This window comes from Stegostoma tigrinum, chromosome 31 (genome assembly GCF_030684315.1).
Source record: "Stegostoma tigrinum isolate sSteTig4 chromosome 31, sSteTig4.hap1, whole genome shotgun sequence".
NCBI classification, from domain to species: domain Eukaryota; kingdom Metazoa; phylum Chordata; class Chondrichthyes; order Orectolobiformes; family Stegostomatidae; genus Stegostoma; species Stegostoma tigrinum.
In genome coordinates this window covers 13,580,800-13,605,516 of record NC_081384.1, presented here as the reverse complement: position 1 = coordinate 13,605,516, position 24,717 = coordinate 13,580,800, and the positions used below count along the sequence as shown (strand labels likewise).

General features: G+C 39.2%; 1 protein-coding gene across 2 annotated transcripts in view; it reads left to right on the top strand.

Moving 5' to 3' along the window:
* Positions 1-24,717, top strand: part of kat2a (K(lysine) acetyltransferase 2A) — a 44,353-nt gene that overhangs the window by 2,300 nt on the left and 17,336 nt on the right. The window contains exons 2-13 of one of the 2 annotated variants that reach the window (XM_059638722.1): positions 1,759-1,882; positions 2,838-2,983; positions 4,243-4,332; positions 6,345-6,526; positions 7,800-7,991; positions 10,836-10,942; positions 12,842-12,952; positions 14,568-14,704; positions 16,141-16,349; positions 17,033-17,159; positions 22,706-22,816; positions 22,945-23,088. In XM_059638722.1, the coding sequence (XP_059494705.1) occupies positions 1,759-1,882; positions 2,838-2,983; positions 4,243-4,332; positions 6,345-6,526; positions 7,800-7,991; positions 10,836-10,942; positions 12,842-12,952; positions 14,568-14,704; positions 16,141-16,349; positions 17,033-17,159; positions 22,706-22,816; positions 22,945-23,088 (1,680 nt within the window). The remainder of the gene's footprint in view (positions 1-1,758; positions 1,883-2,837; positions 2,984-4,242; positions 4,333-6,344; positions 6,527-7,799; positions 7,992-10,835; positions 10,943-12,841; positions 12,953-14,567; positions 14,705-16,140; positions 16,350-17,032; positions 17,160-22,705; positions 22,817-22,944; positions 23,089-24,717) is intronic. The other variant, XM_048560568.2, reaches the window with a different exon arrangement.

The following is a 24,717-nucleotide window of genomic DNA, read 5'->3' as shown; positions in this document are numbered from 1 at the left end:
TGAAACATTAGACATTGCAAGAGCTTTACTCTCAGAATTACAACCTTAAATTCTGAGAAGAATTTCACCTTTGAAATATGTTCATAGTAGTTACTAATAATGTATGAATAGTCTTAAGAAACCATTTCTAGTATTGAGATGTTGTTGAGCAGTTGGCTTTAAAATTAAGGGGAAGCCCCTCTACATGAATTCCCTGATTGAAACTAAAGACTGTGGTGCTTATTTGTACTGCAGCTTCTCAGTTTGTTGGCTACTGAGAAACATTCAATTGGTTTATTTGCTTTTTGTAACAATTCGCATCAGAATCTGTGCTACTTCTGACTTTCTACAATTATAGAAAGTGCAACATGTGAACACGTGTGCATAGTCAGTTGAACTTCATAGAATCCCTACGGCATGGAAACAGGCAGTTTGTCCCAACAAGTTCACATTGACTTTCTGAAGAGCATCCCACCCAGATTTGCCCCTTCAACCCTGCATTTTCCCATGGCTAGTACACCTAACCTATGTATCCCTGGACTGTATGGGCAATTTGGCATGGCCACTTCACCTAACCTGCACTTCTTTGTACTGAGAGAGGAAACTGGAGCACACAGAAGAAACCCACAGAGACACAGGGAGAATGGCTGTGTGGAATTTGCACAATCGCCGGAGGCTGGAAATGAACCTGTGTCCCTGGTGCTGTGAGGCAGCAGTGCTAACCACTGAACTACTGTGCCCGCCTATAATTTAGTTACGATCACTTGTTATGAGTGCAGTTTCTAAGGAAACAATGACTGCAGTATTTTATTCATAATTTTCCTCTTGTCCGTTGGATTATAGAATCATTAGAGCACAAAAAGAGGCCATTTAGCTCTTCCTTCATAAATCTACATCTTTTGTGTTTCTTCAAGTGTATCTTCAAACCTCTCTTAATCTGCTGTTGAACCTCCTTTCACTGCAAGCTCAGGCACCATATTTCAGGTCCTCGCCACTCACTGCATTAAAAAGATATTTTCCTCAGTATTGTTGTTGCTTCTTTTGTCAGTCACCTTAAATAGGTGCTGTCTGTTTTATGACTCTTCTACCTATGGGAACATTTTCTCAATTTTGACACAATCTATACCTTGGATTTTGAACTATCAAATCACTCTCAACCTTCACATAAGGAAAGCAACCCCAGCTTTTCCAATTGATCCACATATCTGAAGTCTTCCATCCCTCGAACAATTCTCGTGAACCTTTTCTGTATCCTTGCTGAAGCCTGTATATAAGTGGGGTGCCCAGAAATGGACACAGTACTCTTGTTGAGAATGAGTTGGTGCTTTATTCAGGCTCATCATAAGTTCCTTGCTTTCCTACTCTATGCATCTGTTTATGCTACTCGGCACTCTATGCCTTTTCAAATACTTTCAACATGCTGTGCCACTTTTACTAATTTGGGCACTTATACCCCGAATGTCTCTGTATACCCACTTTAGAATTGTGCACTTTACATGGCCTTTCCTCATTCTTCGTTTCAAAATGCATCATTTTGCACTTTATTATTTAATTGTTCCAAGCCAGGACCAGCCTTTTCAATGGAGTTATGGGGTTACCAAGAAACAAACGAATGAAGAATTAAAAAATTAAATAAATCTACTTTTTCTCAATCCCTGGCACTGCCCAGATCCCTCCATGTCAAAATGTATCGAGGTTGAAGAGAACCTGTGCTGAGTTGACCTTCATCATTTAGTGCAGCTATTGTTTTACGTATTAATTTTTAAAATTTTTCCCTAGGCTAATGATACCTGTAAATGCAATGGTTGGAAAAATCCAAACCCTCCTACAGCTCCAAGAATGGATATTCAACAACCAGCTGCCAGTCTATGTGAACGCTGTCGTAGTTGTGGACACACTTTGGGTAAGTGTTTTTGTGAACTGAGATTTTACTGTGATGGTGTTTGACTTGTGATAACTGAGTGCTGCAGCAACACCCCACTTATGGCTGTTACTGGTTTTCGTCAGCTGGCGCTAGATCATAGCATATCAGATTCTGCAGTGCCTGACGGTTCAATATTCAGTGCACAGAGCCTCGAATGTTTGGCCCCACTCACTGGCACAAAAGTGACTGGTGTGAAAGTAGAAATGGGAGAAGGAAGTCACCTTTCAAGACTGACCTTTGCTTTGGAATGAGGTCCATGCAGTGATTTTTTTTCCAATATGATAATTTACCTGCCTTTATTGAGCAAAAAGTAAATTCATGTAGACTGAATATCTGTGATTTCCCCACAAAGATAGTGTGAGCGTTTTGGAATTGTGATCATTGGCTTGTCAGTTGTAGGTTAACATACTGAAAAAAATTCATCTATGCTCATGTGTCATATTAGTTATTGAATATAATTTTACTTCATCTGAAGAAGTGATGTAAACACGTTACATTACGATTTTAGAATTTTCATCCTTGTTTTCTGATTGTTCCATGGTTTTGCCCCTTGTTTCTGTAAATTCTTTCATCCCAGTAAGCTGCTGTGGTGTTGCACCTCCAATTCTGAACTGATGCAGGTCCCTGATATTCATCCTTAGTACTTTTAGCTACCAAGAATCTAGAGCTCACAAATTCGCTCCCTAAAATCCTTGGCCTCTGAAACTCACTTTTCTCCTTCTTAAGATGCTTTAAGGAACCTGCCTCTTTGACCACGAAGATCTTGCTTTATGATTCAATGTAATTTTTTGAATGCTTGTGCACTGTTATTTCATTAAAGATGTGAAATACGTTGTTGGTGTAGAAATCACATCACGTCTGAAAATAGCTTGGGTAGCGACCTATTTGGATGACATTCTGATGTTCACTAATGGTTTGTATATTTGACCACTAGCGGACCATGTTTCTCACTTGGATAATGTCTCAGAAGATGAGATTAACAGGCTTCTTGGTATGGTGGTGGATGTGGAGAATCTCTTCATGTCAGTTCACAAAGAGGAGGACACAGACACAAAACAAGTGTATTTCTATCTTTTCAAGGTAAATTTGTGTGGATGGTACTCCTGGGCTGATTATGTTGTATTATCTGTGAAATTAGTGCAACAGTTTTGTTTCCTTTATTTGAAGAATATTTGCTAAGCATTAATTAAGTCTAAAACTTAGTTTGTGCTGAAAGACAAAATTAAATTATGGTGCACATTGCAATGATTTATTGTGAGGCTCACTTTATGAATATAAGCAACTCATTAATTAATGAACTCAAATGTTTATAAATTTTCAGGTCATATGAGCAATATAGTCTTTGAACAAAAACATGAATATGCAGTACTGCATATCCTTTTATCATATGAATGTTTCTAAATTGTGTTGAAACATTGAAATTGTACAACATTGGTTTTATGTGAACATACATACACATTATTGTTATTTGTAAATATTTTAATTGTAAGTTTTCAAGAAACAGGAAGAATCAGCATTTGCTTGTGTGCCTTATCCCACTTCAGGTTGTCAGAAATTGTTTTAAGTTACTTCTAGAAGAGTAATCACTTATAATGAAGAGAAATTCATGTGGCCTCTTTGAATGCAGGCTACCATAAACAGATGTAAGATAGTAGGTAAATAGATAAATGATGTCAATTCTTAAACGGTGGGCAGGGGAAGAGGTAAGATACCATGCTATGCTTTAAGCTCTGCTATGGGATGTTTTTACACACATTTGAAGGAGCAGAGTTCTACAAATACTAAAGACATCCTGGGACTCTCATTGTCGGAAAATTATGATATTAAGCTAGAAGATCAATGATGATCTAGTTGAATGGTGAAACAGGTTTGAGGTGCCAAATGGCCAACTCCTCCTTCTATTTACTCAGTTCCTGTACCAGAATCACAGGATCTGTGGGGAAAAAGGATTAAAAGGGTAGGTTATAAGGTCAGTGGTCAATTCAAAACATCACTAAAATCGTAAAATGCTTGAAATATTTGGTAGGTCAGGCTGCATCTATGAGGTAGTGATTCACATGGATGACCTTTTGCTTTGTTAGGATTTGTTTATTACGTTTTGCTGTATTTTGAAAAGAGACTTTTACGCAATGTACCTGTAATATTAAATCTCTCCAGACCAGCTTAAGTGAGGAGGATAAGCATTATTATAAATTTGTATAGAGTTTACCAAACAGCAAGCCAAACCAAAATTTCCAATACAATGTACAAGTTGAAGCTGCTGTACATAATTGCACTCCGTCTGTATTATATTTCACACACAGAAATAAAGCAAATAACTTTTATTTCCTTTCTGTTAGCTTTTACGGAAATGTATTTTGCAAATGGCCCGTCCTGTTGTGGAAGGAAAATTGGGAAGCCCTCCATTTGAAAAACCGAGTATTGAGCAGGTGAAATTTTATCACAAAGTTTATGGTTGTAGTTTTGACTGGATTATAAATGAACAAAATACTCTGCTCGTAATCTAAATTTTAAACCGACCAAACGTGTAAGTCCAGTGGGAATGAAAATGGTCTTTTACCAAAATGCACATCACAACAAAGACTTGACTAAAATTTACTGGTTATGAGATTGTAAGAAATTTACAGTGGGAAGCTTCAAATATTGTAGATTATAAAATCAGCGATGAAAAAGGCACAGTACGAGATTTTTGTGTTCTTTACACTTGGGGGGGAAAAAAGAAAGTTACAAAATTTTCTTTGCTTTGTTCCATAACTGAATGTATGACATAATGCATTTTAAATAAGCAAAGATTGCAGAAATTACCCATTGTTTCATAGAAGGATTTTTTAGGAATGTTCTTGTGTTTTGAAGTTGAAATGAGTAGTGAGCATTGACTTTACCTGAACAGCTCTGGTTCCCAAATGGGGAAATCTAAACCTCAGTCTCATTTTGATATGTGATTGACACATGGACATTGTCACTTAGTTCCTTTACGCAAGTTATTTCCCAAAATTGAGAAACGTGATAAGACCTAAAGTCTTTTAGATGGGACATCATCATGAGTGTTTAGAATTAATGAGAAGTAGAGGTAAATGGGAAACTGTCAAGATCGGATTGGGGGCCAGTTAGCTCAGTTGGTTGGGTGATTGATTTTGAATGCAGAGTTATGCTAGGGGCATGTGTTCAATTCCAGTACCAGCTGAGGTCACCATAGAGGCTAGGATGAATTGACCGTCAGGTTGAACATTTCACCACTGATCTCTCTGAGCAGCTTATGGTTCTCTGGGGCTATGACAAATTTCACAGTTATTATTGGGTAACAGCAATCTGGGTTTATAACATCTGGGCATTCCAAAAGGAAATTAAAATTGAGGAAGGTGAGTTCCACGATTTGGATTCAGAGGGAGATATGGGTGGCAAGATAAAAATGTATTGGACTGGGAGACAAAGCATTAAAACTTGATTTCAACGTGGTGGAAATATAGGAAGGAGTAAAAGCATTGCACTGGTTGGGAGAAAGAAGGAATGAAAAGCAGAAATTAAGAGGAGTACTGCCCCAATTATTATCAACAGATAAACATAAGTATACTAAAGGCTTGAGCCGACTAAGATTTTATAAACTGTTAGCTTTACATAGTGACTCAGAACTCACCAAAATATTTCAGAGCCACTGGAGTTTTTATAAATTATGTGCTTTGTTCTCATGAAAATGTCTTGTACTCAACCTTAAATCTTAGAGTTTGAGTTGATGGAAAAAGATGAAAGCAAAAGAAAACTGAGTTTCTTGCATTTTCTTCTTGAAGATAAAGGAACTGGCTGTGGTGCCTTTAACTTGTTAAAATTATCGATAGTCGATGAGGCAGTATTCTCTAAATGAGGCTGATTGTTTTTCTGTCCTGTTGGAGTCTGCCAATTTCAGATAATAGATCTATGTTTAAGATGCAAGTTGAGGACATATGGTACAAATGCGACTTCTAAATGATAATACAGTACAAGTTCTTGGAATGTGATATTGGTCATGCATTTGAGGTTCTGAAAAGGCCAGTTTTAATTTTTTTGATGTTTTTCTTTGCACCACACAAAAATAATCTGGGTGGCCTGTCCAGGGCTTTCATGTCATGACTCTGCCACACCCCCCAGCTTTACCTTGTTGTTACCCGGGTATCTTGATGACTGATCTGTATTGCAGGTGAATTGTTAGCAGGCAGGTCAGTTTGAAGCGGGCAGCTTGAAAGTTCTGTTTAAATTAAACCTGAACTTTAAAACGGTCTCTAACTATTTTAGTGACAGTTATTTATCCTGTTGACTCTTACACTTAAAATTGTATTACAGTGCAGTCAAGACAGTTGATAGATGTAGATCTAAAATGGAGCCGTTGAAGGTAATTTGCCTTTTGACTAAAGAAAAGTATCTTGGATACACATGATAATTTAAGTCTTTGATATTTTGTTTCTACCAGGGAATTTTTAATTTTGTCCAGTACAAATTCAGCCACATTCCTGCCAAAGAAAAGCAAACAATGTATGAGCTTTCCAAAATGTTTCTACTCTGTTTGAATTACTGGAAACTGGAAACTCCATCTCAGTTCCGGCAGAGGTCGCAGAACGAGGATGTTGATGCATACAAAGTTAATTATACCAGGTATTGATTGGAATGATTATACATATGTTTGTGAAAAGTTGTTCAGTTGTTTTGAAATTTACTCACTATGAAGAATCTGAGAAGCAAACTTGGTGTGAGCATAAAGTTCTCTCAGGCCTGATGTGAACTAACATTTCCTTTCATTTTACTTTACAAACATTCTCAGCAATATGTCGTAGTTTGACTGTTGGAATAGCATTCTAATGCACTCGTGATACTTTGAGTTTCTGCAGTATTTATTATGATAGACCAATAGATATTGGTTTGCCAAATATTGGGTATTTTTGCATCTTAACTTTGCAGTCAGAAGTTGTTCAAGACTGCCACAATTCATTTCATATTGGACTGATGGAACAGGATGATGTCAATCCTAAAGAGAAATAATCCCAAAGACAAAATGGATAGTGGGAAAATGATTTTGGCACCTGGTTTATGTTATGTTAGTTCTCTTTGACTGAAAGACTGTCGAATCACTGAATATCAAACCAAAACAGGTTCAATATGAAGACCAGCTGAGGTCCATTTGAGGGAAGAAAAATAAAGGAATCTGTTAAAATTTGTGTTCTGGGATAGAGTATTAAATTTGATATAGTTTCCACATGCTAATTGAGAGCTGTTTTATTTTCTAATCCTTTCATTTTGAGTATAGCCCTGTGAAATTTTAGTTTTAAGTAAACAAGCACTTGGTGGAGATAGTTCCTATTCTTGTCTATAAACACAAATAATACTATCAACAGTGCAACCTCTGATCTGTGTAGAACTAGTTACCGTGGAGGGAGGTTCTTGCTGTTTTGCACACGGGTGGCATTACTGTTTAGCATTATTTTGAGAGTTTTAAGCTGATTTGAGGTGAAGAATGTTTAGGAAATATAACACAGTCTGTAGTAAGTATTCACTGTCATGTAGCAGTTGGAGGCAAAACGTAAAGCCCTTTTCATTCTACCCTGTAATCTTTCTCAGCACCAATCTCAAAAGAACAATTCCTTTTGCACAATGGTGTTTTGCATCTTCTACTTCATTATTTTTTGTGACTGTTCCTTTATGTGAGCACTTTAAGTGCCAAAGAAAAGAAGACACTCTATCATTGGTAAAATAGGTCTAGGTGATTTTTATTTTTGACATCACATTAGAAATATTGGCATTGAATTCTGAAAAGAAATAATGTAAAATTTTCAAGTTGGTATGAAAGGTTTCAGCCTTGGCTTTTTGAATTTCTGTTTGCAAGAACATAAGGGTAATTTTTAAAAAATCATCATTTTCTTTTGTATTCCAGGTGGCTCTGCTACTGTCACGTCCCTCAAAGCTGTGATAGTCTTCCTCGATATGAAACTACACAGGTCTTTGGGAGGACTCTGCTGCGGTCTATCTTCACAGTCACACGACGGCAGTTGCTTGAGAAGTTCAGGGTGGAAAAAGACAAGCTGATGCCAGAAAAACGAACACTTATCCTCACCCACTTCCCAAAGTAAGAGGCTAATACTTCAAGTTTACTACAAGATATGAGCAGGAGTAGGCCATTTTGTCATTAGAGCCTGCTCTGCCATTCAAAATGATCATGACTGATCATACCATGTTTCTGCTTTCTCCCCATATCCTTTGATCCCTTCAGCTTTAAGAACCTTATAGAGCTCCTTGAAAACATTAAATGTTTTGGCCTCAGTTGCTTTCTGTAGCAGAGAATTCCACAGACCCACCACTGTCTTGGTTGAAGAAATTTTCCTGATTTCCCTGAAATTTTTCTCTGTCCTAAATGACCTACATCGTATCCTTAGACTGTTACCCTGTGTTTAGGACTCTGTTCTTCAGGAACACCCATCCTGTGTTTTTCCTGTCCAGTTCTCTTAGAATCTTTTAGGTTTCTATGAGATACCTCCCCATCTGGTACTTCTAGGCAGCAGTGAATACAGTCCTACTTGATCTAGATGTCAGTTCTGCCATCCCAGAAATCTGTCTGATAAACCTTTGTTGCTCTGTCTCCAGAGCCAGAACATTCTTCCTCAGATAAGCAGACCAAAATTGCACACAGTACTTGAGATTTGATTTCACCAAGACATTGTACAATTGCAGCAAGACATATTTGCCTGCATACTATCAGCGATTAGTGTACAAGGGCACCCAAGTCTCATTGCACCACCTCCTTTTCCGGTCTCTTTCCATACAGATAATCTGCCTTCCTGCTTTTGCTACCAAATTAGAAAACATCGTGTTTATCCACATAATACTGCATTTGTAATGCATTTGCTAATCAGCATGTCTGCATCTTCTTCATAGTTCACATTCCTGCCCAGCTTTGTATCATCTGTAAACGCGGAGATATTGCAGTTAGATCACTCATCTAAATCATTAATACGATAGCGTGAACAGCTGAGATCTAAACAGTGATTCCTGCGGTATCCCACTCGTCGTTGGTTGCTACTCAGAAAATGACCCGTTTATTCTGACGCTGTTTCCTGCCTGCCAACAGCTCCCTCTCTACATTAGTACAACTCCAACCACAACCTTTAATTTTACATGCTAATCTCTTATGTGGAACCTTATCGAAAGCCTTCTGAAAGTCCAAGTAACCCGCATCCACACTTTCCCTTCTCAACTTGACTGGTTACATCCTTGAAAAAGTCCAGTAGAATTGTCAAGCTTCGTACATTCATGCTGACTCTGTCCATCCTGTGCCAGGTTTCCAAATGCTCTGCTATTAAATATTTTGTAATGGACTCTCACATTTTCCCTATTACTGACATCAGGCTAACTAATCAGAATCCCCTATTTTCCCTTTGCCTACTTTAAAATGACCTGGTTACAATAGCTGTCCTCCAATCCAAAGGAACTGGTCCAGAGTCATTGAAGCGTGACCACCAATGTGTCTGCTGTTTCTAGGCCACTTCCTCATGTACTCTGGGATGTTGATTATTTGAACCCTAGGAATTTATTTGCCTTTAATCTGATCAATTTCCCCAACGTCATTTCCTTACTAATATTTCTTTCAGTTCCTTCCTACCTCTAGACACTGTGTACTCTGACTCGCTTGGAATGTTAATTAAGCCTGCCTTTGTGAAGGAAGACCAAAATATGTATTTGGTTAGTCTGCCATCTCTTTATTCCCGTTATAATTTTCCCCCTTTTTATTGTAAGGGACTTATATTCTCTTCACATAACTATGGAAGTTTTTTGCAATCAGTTTATATGTTCCCCACAAGCTTCTCTCTCACTCATGTTTTTCCCTTCTTAATCCCTTTGCTGTGTTTTGCAGAAATGTAAACTCCCAATCCTTAGGTCTGCTTTTTTGGCCAATTTGTATGCCCTTCCTTAGATTTAATACTATCCCTGAATTTTCCTTGTTAGCCATTGATGCAGTATAGTTTATAGAATTTTTTGAGGCTGTGAAGGAAGCACAACTTATAAGCAGCTATCAAAGTAAGCATATTGCCTCTGACATAGCTTCAGAAACTGTTCCTACCCACACATCTTATCTTAAATATGTGGGTGAACCAAGGTTTCAAAATCCTGGATATCTTCAACTACAATATCCTATTTCTCTTTGATCTCATTCCTAGTACTGCTAAATAGTAACATCTGTTGAACGAGGCTGGAGACTGCATAGATCTGGGTTTGCTTCAGACACTGGAACCATTGATAGCATGGACACAAATTATATGACAGTGCATAAATATGTTGATTGAATACTACTTGGCTCCAGTGGGAATCTTTAACCAATTGTATGGGGAATACGTGCAAACTGATCTCCCTGCGAGGTTGAACTCAATTCAAGGAGCAACTTGAAATCTCCACAATTAATTACTTAATTGCCTGCCTAACTGTTATTTCTGAAAAAAGCTTTAACTTAGGTATTTAACTACTTAGTTTTATTCTGGAACAAAAATCTTCAAAGTGTGCCAGTTCTTTTCAAACAAGTTAGAGACTTCACAGAATTGTTAGTGCAGAAGGCGGCCATTTTGGCCCATCATGCCAGCACCAGCTCTGTTATCTGATGCCAACCTCCTGCTTTTCCCCATATCCCTGAAGACCATAACAATCCCAAAAAAAAACAACCAGTGCCACCTTAAATGCCTCAATTGAATCTGCCTCCACCATATTTCCAGGCAGTGAAAATGTTCTTTCACTCTCATCATCCTTGCTTTACTTGCATCACTTTAAATACAACATTTAGACTTAACACTAGGGCCCCTCTTATTTGGTGTTCTTATGGAGGTAGAATATAAAGTTGTGTTTTAAGATGTTTCAACTGCTGTACAATATTTAGACACAATGGTATTTCCAAAATTGCAGTTTAGTTTTGTTTATCGTCTTGCAGATTCTTGTCAATGCTGGAAGAAGAAATTTATGGCCAGAGTTCTCCAATCTGGGATTCTGATTTCACTTTGTCTGCTGCAGAAGGAGTGCAGCTGGGGCAACAGACAGGTACCTGGCTATATGTTTGACACCTACTGCGGGTGTGTGCTCTCACTGGCATTGGAGGACTCATTGAAGAGTCCAAATGGTGAAAATTTGTTTGTTTATCCTCCACGTTTCCTTTGGTATTTAAGCATAGGCAGATGTGGATTGGGCAGAAAACGATCCCTATTTCAACTTATTTACTAGAAGCCTCATTCAGTGATGCCACAAAGTCTCTGGTCAGAGAGTGTGCTTTACTAATGGCCATACTGAGACATCCTGATTCAGAATAAGAAAAACTTTAAACGTGCATCTTTTAATCTTGTATGCATATCACTGTTGTACTTTATAACATTAATCACTTAAATAATAATGCGGCTTCGCCTTAAATAAATCTTACTGGTGCAGCTTTTTCACCTGCACTGATTACTCTGACATTGTGACCATTGCAGTAATACTGCAGTCCCACAGTATTTCATGTTTTTAATTTTTGCCGGTTTATTAAGAGTGCCAGTTCATACCTGTTAAAACAAAGTTTGCTATAGTTCCAAGCCAGAATGTTTTGTAGCTTGTAGGGGCATTGGCAAGTGCTGGTGGTAGAGGTTACAAAATTAGAAGTGTTGTCAGTGGAGCATTGATCAGTTGCCGTAGCGCATCATGCAGATGCTTCATGTCATTGTCACTGTGGACCAGTGAGTGTTTACTTTAGATAGGGCACCAATTAGGAGTTGTCCTGGAAGTCATTAGCTGCTTAAGTGTTATTGGATGAGGACAGCCCCAGGTAAATGGGGAGTCTTCCATTGCACACGTGATTTGTGCAGTGTACATGTTGGCTGGCTTTGGGGAGTCAAGAGGTGAGTTACTTGCTGAAGAACTCCCGGTCTTTTTTTTTATGTGCTTGAAGCCACAGTAATTTAAATTGCTGATTCAGTTCAGTTTCTTTTGAATGATACCCTTCAGGATGACGGAGGGATCAGTAATGGTAATGTCATTAAATGTCATATTGAAATGGTTATATCGTTCCATATTGGAAATGGTTATTGGCATTTGTGTGACATGGGTGTTACTTGCATGCAAACTTAAATGTTAACCAAAACTTGCTGCATGAGGATATGGACTGCTTCAGATACTGAGGAGTGAAAATATAACTGTTCATTGTGCAGTTACTAGTGAACGTTCTTGGTTCTTATTTCCTGATGGAGGTGGGCTCATTGATTAAGCTAAAAATGTTTGAGCCTCAGGTAGTACCTTGAGGAACTCTAGTCGTGATGTCTTGGACCTGTAATGAGTGGCTTTCATTACTCGCAACCAACTCTTGTGTAAAAATAAATGTTAATGAGCTCTGCAACTGCCTATGTATTTATTAATATTTTTTCTACTTGGACACAAAACAGGAAGAATATGCTTTCTTGTTAATTTGTTCATTTTGTGATTTTGCTGCATTTCATAGTTTTCCTGCAAATTTAGAACTTGATTTGGGTTTCATTGATTTATGTTCAGAACAGTGATTTAAAATATGCAGACAGAAATGTGAACATACGGAGACTTTCAGCTCCCAGCTTTCAACTGTACATGCTTAGTATGTATATGAAATGGATCTTTTAAACTTAAATATTATACAGTAGCATGTGGGTGACATGTAGTATGACAGCAAACCAGTAGATCCTGAAATTCATGTAGTATTTTAATGCTGCTTCAGTCCTCGAAGGATTAATGCACTTTGCCCATACTAATTTGAAGCCAGAACTGCACTGCAGATATTCAGTAGTGCTCAAAGACTCTTTCTGGTTCAATGTGCATCACTTAATGTAGCTGCGATATACAATCATCTATTGTTTATATTTATTTTGTGTAGTGATGTATTTGTTCATAGCAACTTCTTGTTTTGGAAAAACAATGTCTTACTACTGACATTTTATTTTACAGCTGTTAGTCCATCCCCAGTGCCTAGTATCCCTACATCAAGCAGAAACATCAATTCTAGCTCAAGTCCAGCATCCATTAGTGTTGAAATGGGGGTTTCTGAACCAGAGCCAGGTAATTACTCTGTTCCAGTGAACTGAAGGAGGTTTTTTCTAACATGGTTATCATATTAAAAAATTAGAAATGTTGTAATTTAGTTATAAAATTAATGCATGTTTTTGCATGTAAATTGATGGATCACTAAAATCCTTTCAGTAGGTCAGCTTATGATCACTAAATTGTAGGATTAGGATTTTTTAAAATCTAGTGTTTTTTTTAGAAGTTTGCCTATTCAAGTACAAATGCCTAAGACATTTAATTGAAAGCAGTGCATACCTTGATACTGCAGCCAATTTAATAGGACTCTGAGGCAGCTTTTTAGTGCTTTCTGCTTGTCGAGTAAGCACCTACCATTTAGCATGACAAATGGAAAGTAGACATGAAGTGCTAGATAATAGATGATGTATTGTAGCATCGCTCAGATATTCAAGGTTTAACCTAGCTGTGCTTGCCAAGTTCAGCTACTGATGTTCTTGTCACATTTGCTGCTTTTCTTAAAAATGCAGTTATAGAACTTGGACACATGGTGGCATCCACACACCATTTATCGATTTTATGTTTTAAATTGTTACTAGCCGCCTAAATCACAGCAATTTTTTTAATGTCTTGCAAAAATGCAGTGGTAGGGAAATTCACATTTTAGTGGAGTGACCTGATGGCATAGTTTTGTGTTGAAGTGAAAGAGGAAACTTGAAGATCCAATGAATGAACTTTTGAGGTCCATGTTAATAAGTTACATCATTGTTGCTTTGTCTGGTTTAGCATCTAGCACAATGACCGGAAAGCTTGATGCTGTACACATTTCTTTTCTCCTCCTTTCTCTCAATGACTTAGAATCTTTTTTATATGCCAGATGTCAGTCAAAGTGGGGTAAGTTTTCTTCTGGACTCTTGTTCACTCCTCCTGTAGTGTGCACCATTTCCTGCTCAAAGAGTAGAGTTAACTAATTTCAACGTGTTTGCCAGTGTCACACTAAAGAGATGATTTGATTGTGAATTCCCTTCCTTTGTGCAAGCAACCTAGCGTCGATGAGTTTAGTATGCACATCGTCCTAAAAATTGTGTCTACAGGCCACCTCATAAAATATGATGGATGAAGAATAAAGATGTTGATTGGGACAATAATTGCCTCTTCGTTCTACCTCCAGCTTTTTTCAACGTTTTTTCCTTTCAGAACGTTGTGATAGTTATTGGAATCTGCAGCAGTAGTCTGTGCAGCTCGGGTCAGTAGGCTGTCTAGCAACAGGGTCATCCCTGCTAATGGCAGCCTGTTATGATTCAGTAGCAAAGACATTTAATTAATAGAATGCAATCAGGCAGGAAAAAATAAATGCAACAAATACAGGTCAAGCTCTTATTTCTGCACAGCATAACTTGTGATTTTGAGAGATGGCTGAATCTTAATGCCATCCGAGTGCAGTATTCATCCAATATCCAAGCACGTGTGCTTTCAGAACAGAAGTAATGAAGTTAGTTGTACTACTTTTTATACCACTATTGTGGTCAGCTCTGGCTGAGACACGTTAACTTGAATACAGACTGCAGTTTGAATTTGTGAATTGTCTGAAACTGTGCCTCAGATTTTTTTTAAAGTATTCAAATATTTCAAGATAATTGTTGGTCTGTTACAGGTGAAAAAAGGAAAATGTCTGACACCATGACCCTAGAAGATGCAAAGAGGATGCGTGTGATGGGTGACATTCCTATGGAACTGGTTAATGAAGTAATGTTGACTATTACAGACCCAGCAGCTATGTTAGGCCCAGAGGTAGGTTACTGCTTGAGATAATGCAATGTATCTACTAACCTCGTCATTTTTGTCCAAGGAGGGGAATATCAATCAGTGTTCCCTATCTTGAAAGTGCATCTGCTTGGGTATTGACTAACCTCAGATTGGAATCAGTTATGATGCCATTTCCTGTTCCAATTACATTTCTTTCTTCCCTGGTGCAGTTTTATTTTCCCACCTACATCTATGACTGCCAGTTCCTTCACGACTTGAATGTTCTTTCATCTCTGTCTCACCATGTGCCTCCAGTCCCCCAAACCATTTTCTCTCGGAGGACTTGACAGATTCAGGGGTCCTCCCCCTTTAAATCGGGCTCATGCATTGCTGCCATCCTCCCCCTTCTGAACTTGTTCACGTTGAAACATTTCTCCTTTCACTCCACTCACTTCCTCCAAATACAAGATATGTTGCTATGGATACTCAAACAGTCCTACTTTTGCCTGCCTTTTAATGGACATTTTTGAGAACTCTTTGTTCCATGCCTACTTGGGTCCCATCCATCACCATTTATCTCCTGTATATCAATGCCTATTGAAAGTATTTAAGAACAAAAGAATGGAACTTATTTTCTTTTTCCCCTCCCAAATTAAAATGCTTAATCAGCTTTGCTTCTACTTTCTAGCCTTTCTTTGCCTTTACTGATTCTGTTTCCAATTTATCACTTCCTTGACTTCTCTATCTTGTCAATTATGAGTCCCTTGATTCCCACATCTAATTTGATTTTGCTCCATCCCATCCCATCCCATCCCATTTCTCATAAGAGCTCTGTTCCGTTCTCCTAGTTTTGTGTCTCTCGTCTGCTCCAAAAATGCTCCTTCACATAATAGATATTCCATTTGAACAAAGGCAAGCAAGTCAACTATCTCAGATTTTCCTAGATCATCAGCTGCAGATTCTGCATCATATGTTCACTCAAGATGACAATAGGGTGTCCCCTTATGCCTGCCTTCCAATCCACAAGCCTTCCCATTTAATGGATCATCCTGTCATTTCTGGCCTACATCTTCCTGTCTGTCCCAAAACACTGCTGACCACCTGTTAGCAGCTCTTGTGCCACCGTTGAAGATGGTGCCCCCCCCCCCTTCCATATATATCCTTCTGTTTACCTTCCTCCGAATGAGGAAGTTATTGGGAAGTGACAATCAGATGTGGTGCTTTAATTTATAAACAAGCGGTGGAAAAACCATTGCAAAGCAAATAATTCCCTTGAAGTTACTGCATCTTGTATCCCATGTCTGTAATTCATTGTTTGAATAGTACTGCAATAACATTGCTGAGTTCATCCATTTTTCTGTTTTACTTTAAAACATACCTTTCCCTTAAAGTTTTGCTGATGAGAATGAAATGAATTGTTTAAGAGCTATAGGTAACAGTTGAGAATTCCCATGTACCTTTTGTTCTTGGATTTCTTTTAGACAAATTTGTTGTCTGCAAATGCAGCTCGTGATGAAGCTGCACGTCTGGAAGAGCGGAGAGGTGTTATTGAATTTCATGTCATAGGAAACTCACTTTCTCAGAGGTCAAATAAGAAAATAATGATGTGGTTGGTTGGCTTACAAAACGTTTTCTCACATCAGTTGCCACGTATGCCAAAAGAGTACATCACAAGGCTTGTCTTTGACCCGTAAGTACATTTTAGAGCATTTCATGATGCAGCTGAGTTTTGTTACAAATGTTACAAATAGCAATTATTTTTCAAATTTTCAAATATGTACCTTCTATATAAAATAGAGAGCTTCCAAGGTTAGAAGTTTTAACTGCTATAAGGTCAACTGATGTATATAATTTTTTTTTAAGAATTAAAATATACAATGAACTTGCACATGAGCCATTTTTAAATTTATTTAGGGAAGTAGGGATAATTCTGGTTTATTTCAAGTAAAACTTATAGTTTAGTTCAGAATCAGCTCTTAATATTTGAGGAAACGGTCTTCACAAACATGCTTTGAATATTGTTGCATGTAGAGAAAATAAATTTTAACCAATTTGTGTTCACTTCATTAAAGTGTTCTGAGGTGTGACGCATTGAATTCAGAGCATTTGAAATTGACAGTTAAAAATAGGGAAGCATTTGTAGGTCTATGTATCTATCTAAATTGCCACTTCAAATTGCAATTTATGGTGACATTTTAGATTGTATCCTTGACGTAGGAACTGAGTATTTCACTATTATTTGTGTAAGCATTATAGATAACCTTTTAAATCTGACCTTAAACTAAAACAACTTGTATTGTCTTTAGGTTTAAGTGAACTTTCCCAAACCTGTTTCAACCATAGCATGATATGTGACACACCCTGTTCCTACAGAAAGCACAAGACCTTGGCCCTGATCAAAGATGGTCGAGTCATTGGAGGAATATGCTTCAGAATGTTTCCCACCCAAGGATTCACAGAGATTGTATTTTGTGCTGTCACGTCCAACGAGCAGGTGAAGGTGAGGAATAATTTCCTGGACTGATTTCTTTCAGAGTGTCCGAATACACCTTGGGAACAGGAGTAGGCTGTTTGAGTCTGCCCTACCAATCATTACACCACTGTGAGGGAACTGAGTTAATCTGTGATCCGTGGCAGTTGAACTTTGTTTTTTTTCCATCTTTCCCCAACTTGTTTGTTTCAAATGAGAAAGTTTGTTGTAAGCAATGCATTGTACGTATTCACGATCACTGCGTGAAATACACTGCCATGCCAGCAAACTGATATTAATATGCAGGTGATCAAAGAAAACTGCAATCGACTGTCAATATCTACAACAGGTTGTGGGCCCAGTGGAGAGATGTTATATATTTTGATACCTTGTACATTTTAAACATTGGTTATCTCCCCTCTAAGGAAGTGCACACTGCAAGGTTACACAGACCATTCAATATCCTTACCATTATCACAATTATATAGTTTCACCTAACCATTATTGAAAGGGCAGATTGTACATATCATTTCTTAGATGTGGGGGAAAGAAGCAGTAACCTTTTCTCAACTTTTAAACAAATGCTCACATTGCTGGGAGCTCTAAGAAATTTCGATGCCTTTCTAAAAAAATTCATTCAAACGTGGTCATCAAATAAAACAACAAAGCTTATTCTGAACTTTATATAAGCTTTTACATCTTCTCTCAATGGAGGTGGTGAATTCAGTGCTGCCAGGTACTCTGCAATCTCTGAATAGATCGTGCCTCTGAAAATATAAAACCCCATACATTTTGTACTTTGGTTTTCTCCTGTCTCTCAAAATAAACACTGTACAAAATTTGACAAGACATGTTTGTCAAGAAATATGAGCAGAAGTAGGTCACTCCCCTCGAGCCTGTTCTGCTATTCAGTGAGATCATGGCTTTTCTTCTGCTTCAGCACTATTTTCCTGCTCTGCTCCCGTATCCTTTTGATGTTTTTAATCTTTTGATGTCAGTCTTGAACAATGACTGAGGCTCCACTGAACTCTAGGCAGAACATTCCAAAAATTTCATCACTGTTTGAAGAAATTTTCACATCATCTCAGCCCCAAGTGTCCTGTCCCTTGTTCTAAGATTATGTTCCCTGGGTCTAGACTCTCTGCTCAAGATCAACTCTTTCCTGTATCTACACAGTAAGAACTCAGTATGTTTGATTAGATTACCTCTCATTCTTCTGAACCCTGGAGAATACAGACCTGGTGTATTCATTCTTTCCTCATAGGATAATCGCTTCATCTCCATGACTTAGTTTGAACCTTCAGTTCCACTACCTGAACGGCGCAAACGTTTTTAAAACTGGCAAGGAACAGATAGGGGCCATTCAGCCCCTTGAGCCTTCCTCTGCCTTTTAATGTAATCAAAGCTAGTCTGACTGTAACTACAAACCTGAATTCCCCACTTGCTCCCGCTAGACTTTTACCCCCTTGAATTTTATCCACCTCTCTCTTTAAAAGCCATGTGTTGAATTGGGGTGGACAAAGTCAGAGGTCATTCAGTACCAGGTTATAGTTGAACATATTTACTTTAAATCACCAGCTTTCATAGCGCTGCCCCTTCTTCAGGTAAGTTGCCTTCACCTGACAAAGGAGCAGTGCACTGAAAGCTTGTGATTTCAAATAAACCTGTTGGGTTATAACCTGGTGTCGTGTGATTTGTCTTAATTCCTTTTAAAGATATTGGTAAGGTAGCATTCATTCCGATAGCATTTCAGTACAGGAGTGAAAATGCTTCACTACAATCCTGAGCTTTGGTGCGACCCACCTAGAATACTGTGCTTAGTTCTCCTGACTTTTGTATTCAATTTTTCCTCTCAACAAGCGACAGTGTTCTATTTCCCTGCCTAATTGCTTGTTGTATCTAATACAGGCTTTTTGCAATTCATGTATTAGGGCACATGGTTTATCTACACTCTGAGCTCTGTGCCTCTCACCATTTAGATAATGTACGTTTTACCCATGTGGTAGCTACATTTTTGCCCACTCATTTAATTCTTATATATATTCTTATATATTCTTACAGCTGCCTTCAGTGCTCTTTACAGCTTGCTTTTCTACCCATCTCTTCTTGGGTAAGGAGACCGGAACGGAATGCACCATTCTGGGTGTGGTCTTTTCAAGGCTCTATAGACTTGTAGCAAGATATCTTAATTCCTATATTCATTCTACTGTGATAAAGGCTGACCTTCCATTTTCCACCTTAATTGCTTTCTATACCTGCATGTTATCTTTCAGTGACTGGTGAACAAAGATATCGCAGTTTCTTTTAAAGTTCAAAGCATCCTGGCCCCCCTCTACACTATTCAATCTACCGGATTTTTACCTACTCACGTAACCACTCCAAGTTCCCTTAAAATATCTTCACACCTCTTTGCAATTCTCATTTCCACCTAGTTTTGAGTAACCTACAAATTGAGAACTACTGCATTTTAATCCCACTATCTAAATCATTGAGAAATAGATTATAAATATCTGACTTTCAAGCACAGATTATAATATATGGCGTGTTTTTGTATACGCTTCAATAAAAAGGAACCAAAATAGTTGCCATACTACCAGATCCATGTGCTTCTATCCCATTGCCACATCAAAATGCCCATGACTTGACCATTGTCACAAGGAAGAGGTATTAGAAATCCTTCAGAGGTTGAAGATAGATAAGTCCCCTGGGCCGGATGGGATTTATCCTAGGATCCTCTGGGAAGCCAGGGAGGAGATTGCCGAGCCTTTGGCATTGATCTTTAACTCGTCATTGTCTACAGGAATAGTGCCAGACGACTGGAGGATAGCGCATGTGGTTCCCCTGTTCAAGAAGGGGAGTAGAGACAACCCTGGTAATTATAGACCAGTGAGCCTTACCTCAGTTGTTGGCAAAGTGTTGGAAAAGGTTATAAGGGATAAGATTTATAATAATCTAGAAAAGAATAAATTGATTAGGGATAGTCAGCATGGTTTTGTGAAGGGACGGTCGTGCCTCACAAACCTTATTGAGTTCTTTGAGAAGGTGACCAGACAGGTAGATGAGAGTAAACCGGTTGATGTGGTGTATATGGATTTCAGCAAGGCGTTCAATAAGGTTCCCCACAATAGGCTATTGTACAAAATGCGGAGGAATGGGATTGTGGGAGATTTAGCAGTTTGGATCGGAAATTGGCTTGCTGAAAGAAGACAGAGGGTGGTAGTTGATGGGAAATGTTCATCCTGGAGGCCAGTTACTAGTGGTGTACCGCAAGGGTCGGTGTTGGGTCCACTGCTGTTTGTCATTTTTATAAATGACCTGGATGAGGGCGTAGAAGGATGGGTTAGTAAATTTGCAGATGACACTAAGGTCGGTGGAGTTGTGGATAGTGATGAAGGATGCTGTAGGTTGCAGAGAGACATAGATAAGCTGCAGAGCTGGGCTGAGAGGTGGCAAATGGAGTTTAATGCAGACAAGTGTGAGGTGATGCACTTTGGTAGGAGTAACCAGAAGGCAAAGCACAGGGCTAATGGTAAGATTCTTAGTAGTGTAGATGAGCACAGGGATCTCGATGTCCATGTACACAGATCCTTGAAAGTTGCCACCCAGGTTGACAGGGCTGTTAAGAAGGCATACAGTGTTTTAGTTTTTATTAATAGAGGGATCGAGTTCCGGAGCCAAGAGGTTACAGTGAAGCTGTACAGAACTCTGGTGCGGCCGCACTTGGAATATTGCGTACAGTTCTGGTCACCATGTTATAAGAAGGATGTGGAAGCTTTAGAAAGGGTGCAGAGGAGATTTACTAGGATGTTGCCTGGTATCTAGGGAAGGTCTTACGAGGAAAGGCTGAGGGATTTGAGGCTGTTTTCATTAGAGAGAAGAAGGTTTAGAGGTGACTTAATTGAAACATATAAAATAATCAGAGGGTTAGATAGGGTGGATAGGGAGAGCCTTTTTCCTAGGATGGTGACGGCGAGCACGAGGGGGCATAGCTTTAAATTGAGGGGTGAATGATATAGGACAGATGTCAGAGGTAGTTTCTTTACTCAGAGTAGTAAGAGAATGGAACGCTTTGCCTGCAACGGTAGTGGATTTGCCAACTTTAGGTAAATTTAAGTCGTCATTGGATAAGCATATGGACGTACATGGAATAGTGTAGGTTAGATGGGCTTGAGATTGGTATGACAGGTCGGCACAACATCGAAGGCCGAAGGGCCTGTACAGTGCTGTTATGTTCTATGTTCTTTTCCAACGCCATTTTTCCATTATTTGTATTAACAAGATTGCTCTTGTTTAGTTTCACTCCTGCCATCCAGTCATGCCTACATCTGACTAGCATTGCATTATTAACTTCTTATCCAAACTAGGTTCCTTCAACGACTTATTACTGTTTGGCAAGACCAGCTGCAAAATGTCTTGGGATAATTTATTATTTATAAATGGTACAATACAAATTCAGGTTACTCTAGTTTCTTGTTGAGCTAGTGCAAGGCACCAAAGATATTCTTCCATTTTGGATTATCAACTCGAAAGTGGAATTTAGACTGCATATGGCCAAAAGTTTGTTGAAAGGTTTTGTAAGTTGAAGACCAAATGAGATTATGTTGTGCATACTTCAGCTGCACAAGCTTGTGTTAATTTCAGTAGCAGTGAGGTGGATGCTTTTAGACAGAGTAGCACGAGGAGTCTTTTGAGCTCAGGAGAAAGTACCAATGACAGCCCTTGGATCAGGCCAGCTGCAATTTGTAACAGACTTGTTCAGTGCACTAGCACATCAGAAGCCTAAAAAAACAAAAAGCACCTCTCATAATCTCTTTAAATAAAAAAAACAAAAGCTTGAAGACTTTGAAAGAGAACTGTTTAGTGAGGAAAGATATCGTTCCATGTGATCATTATTGAGTCAAAGATTGACCATTGCTGAACAGAGAAGGGTCAAATCACGATGAAAAAACCCCAAAAGAATTGTGAGAAACAAGTCATCATGATGTTGTGATCTGGACTCTGATAAGCACAATGTCTTTTACCGTGTTAATTTTTCCACCCATAACATTTGTCAAGTAATCTTTTTTTTTCCTTCGTGCGTATCTTTTTGTGTGTATGTTTAGCATTTTGAGAGTATAGCTTTTAATGAGTAATCCAAGTTTTTGGTTGCGCTTTATCAAAGGATAAGTTTGTTTATAATTATTGTTCACCTGTTAACAGCCTAACCTGGTATGAATTGTTTTTCAGTAAGGAAGACTGGACATCTAGTTGGTTTTATGATGATTTGTGAAAAATGAGACTCAGTTGAGTTATGACACTATCATAATGCTATGAGAAAAACATGTTGGTATGCTTTGCATAGGTTTTGTCTACCATCCTACCAATGAATTAATTTTTTTAAAAAATTCTATCTCTTTGACAGAAGTTTAAATTTAAATTTGTCCCTCATTCTTAGTGCAGTAGTTCATTTTGCGGTGGTTTGATTCTGGATGTTGAGTTGAGCTTTTCACTGAGGTTGTATGGAGTCTATGTTCTCTCACTGGTGTGCACCAGTGAATGTTCAGGAAATACATTAATAAATAATACTTCAATGACAGGGTTATGGAACACATTTGATGAATCACCTGAAGGAATATCACATTAAGCACAACATTCTGCATTTTCTGACGTATGCTGATGAATATGCCATTGGCTACTTCAAAAAGCAGGTACTACACTTTAGCTGAATACTTTATTTCTCATAATCAGAAAAATTTAGTTCATCACTTCAAGACACTACATTTATTTAATAAAAAATGAGTTAAAATTTTTGAAGTTTTATTCTCTCTTTATTCAGGGATTTTCAAAGGATATAAAAGTTCCCAAAAGCCGGTATGTGGGCTACATCAAGGATTATGAAGGAGCAACATTAATGGAATGTGAACTTAATCCCAAAATCCCTTACACTGAATTGTCTCACATTATAAAGAAACAGAAAGAGGTAGGGCCATCTAACCCACTTGAGAAACATTGTTTCTGTCTTGTTAGAGATCTTTTTTATGAAAACCAAAAGAACTGCAGATGCTATAAATCAAGAACAAAAAGAGAAGTTGCTGGAAAAGCTCAGCAGGCCTGGCAGCATCTGTGAAGAAAAAAAGCATCGGCGTTAACATTTCACCAGAACCTTTCACCCTTCCTCACCAGACCTGAAACATTAACTCTGACCTTTTATTTCTTCACTGATGCTGCTAGATCTGCCGAGCTTTTTCAGCAATTTCTCTTTTTGTTCCTTACTTTTGTATGTTTGTTTAGACATGTGTGATATAGGACAATAGATATCTAGCCTGAGTAGAAAGCATTAATTAAACCATGAATTTCTGAATGCAGTCAGGGCTTCAGTACCAGGTTTAATATTTCCGAGTGATTTGACCTTTTTCTTAAAAAAAAAGTCTTCTTTATACATCTTTAAAGTCTTAAATCTGTTTAAACTTGTTCATTTTTCGGTTTATAAATTCTTATGTCCACATGTAATTTTATCACATTGTAATTGCTCTTCCTGTAGTGCACTGCACTGTAGCTGCAGTGCCACCGTTGGTGTGAGGGCATCATTACACAGTATACTTCAAATAGACATAGTTCCATTAGCAACTAATTCTTGTGTTTAAAAAATCAAAATATGGAGAGAAACGTGTGACTTAAAACCACTGCCGCGCAAAGCCTGTGTCACCTTATCAGTTATCTTCCAGCCCTGATGCCATTGCAACAAATATTGGTAATGAGCCTGCTGTCATCATTTACAGCTCCACCAGACACATCTTTTGTTTCTTTCACTGTCCTTCGACCATGCCTCTTTGCTCTGTGTCGTCATTCGTTTTGATATTTAATCACTTCTGCCTTAATAAAAGCAAAATACTGTGAAATCTGAAACAAACACAAAGTGCTGCAAAACTTAACAAGTCTGGCAACATCTGTGGAGAGAGAAACAGTTAACTTTGCAAACCCAGTATGACTTTTTCAGAGCTAGCTAGTTCTGTCTAGTGACGACAATGATGAGGCTGTCTCTCGCGAGGGGGAGCTGCAAGGGGGGGGGCCGCGAGAGAGGAGGGGGGGGCGCAAGGCGTGAGAGGAGGGGGGGGCGCAAGGCGTGAGAGGAGGGGGGTGGCCGCGAGGCGTGAGAGGAGGGGGGTGGCCGCGAGGCGTGAGAGGAGGGGGGGGCCGCGAGGCGTGAGAGGAGGGGGGGGGGGCCGCGCGAGAGAGGAGAGGGGGAGCCGCGCGAGAGAGGAGAGGGGGGGGCCGCGCGAGAGAGGAGAGGGGGGGGGCCGCGCGAGAGAGGAGAGGGGGGGCCGCGCGAGAGAGGAGAGGGGGGGCCGCGCGAGAGAGGAGAGGGGGGGCCGCGCGAGAGAGGAGAGGGGGGGCCGCGCGAGAGAGGAGAGGGGGGGGGCCGCGCGAGAGAGGAGAGGGGGGGCCGCGCGAGAGAGGAGAGGGGGGGGCGCGAGAGAGGAGGGGGGGCGCGAGAGAGGAGGGGGGGCCGCGAGAGAGGAGGGGGGGGCGCGAGAGAGGAGGGGGGGGCGCGAGAGAGGAGGGGGGGGCCGCGAGAGAGGAGGGGGGGGCCGCGAGGCGTGAGAGGAGG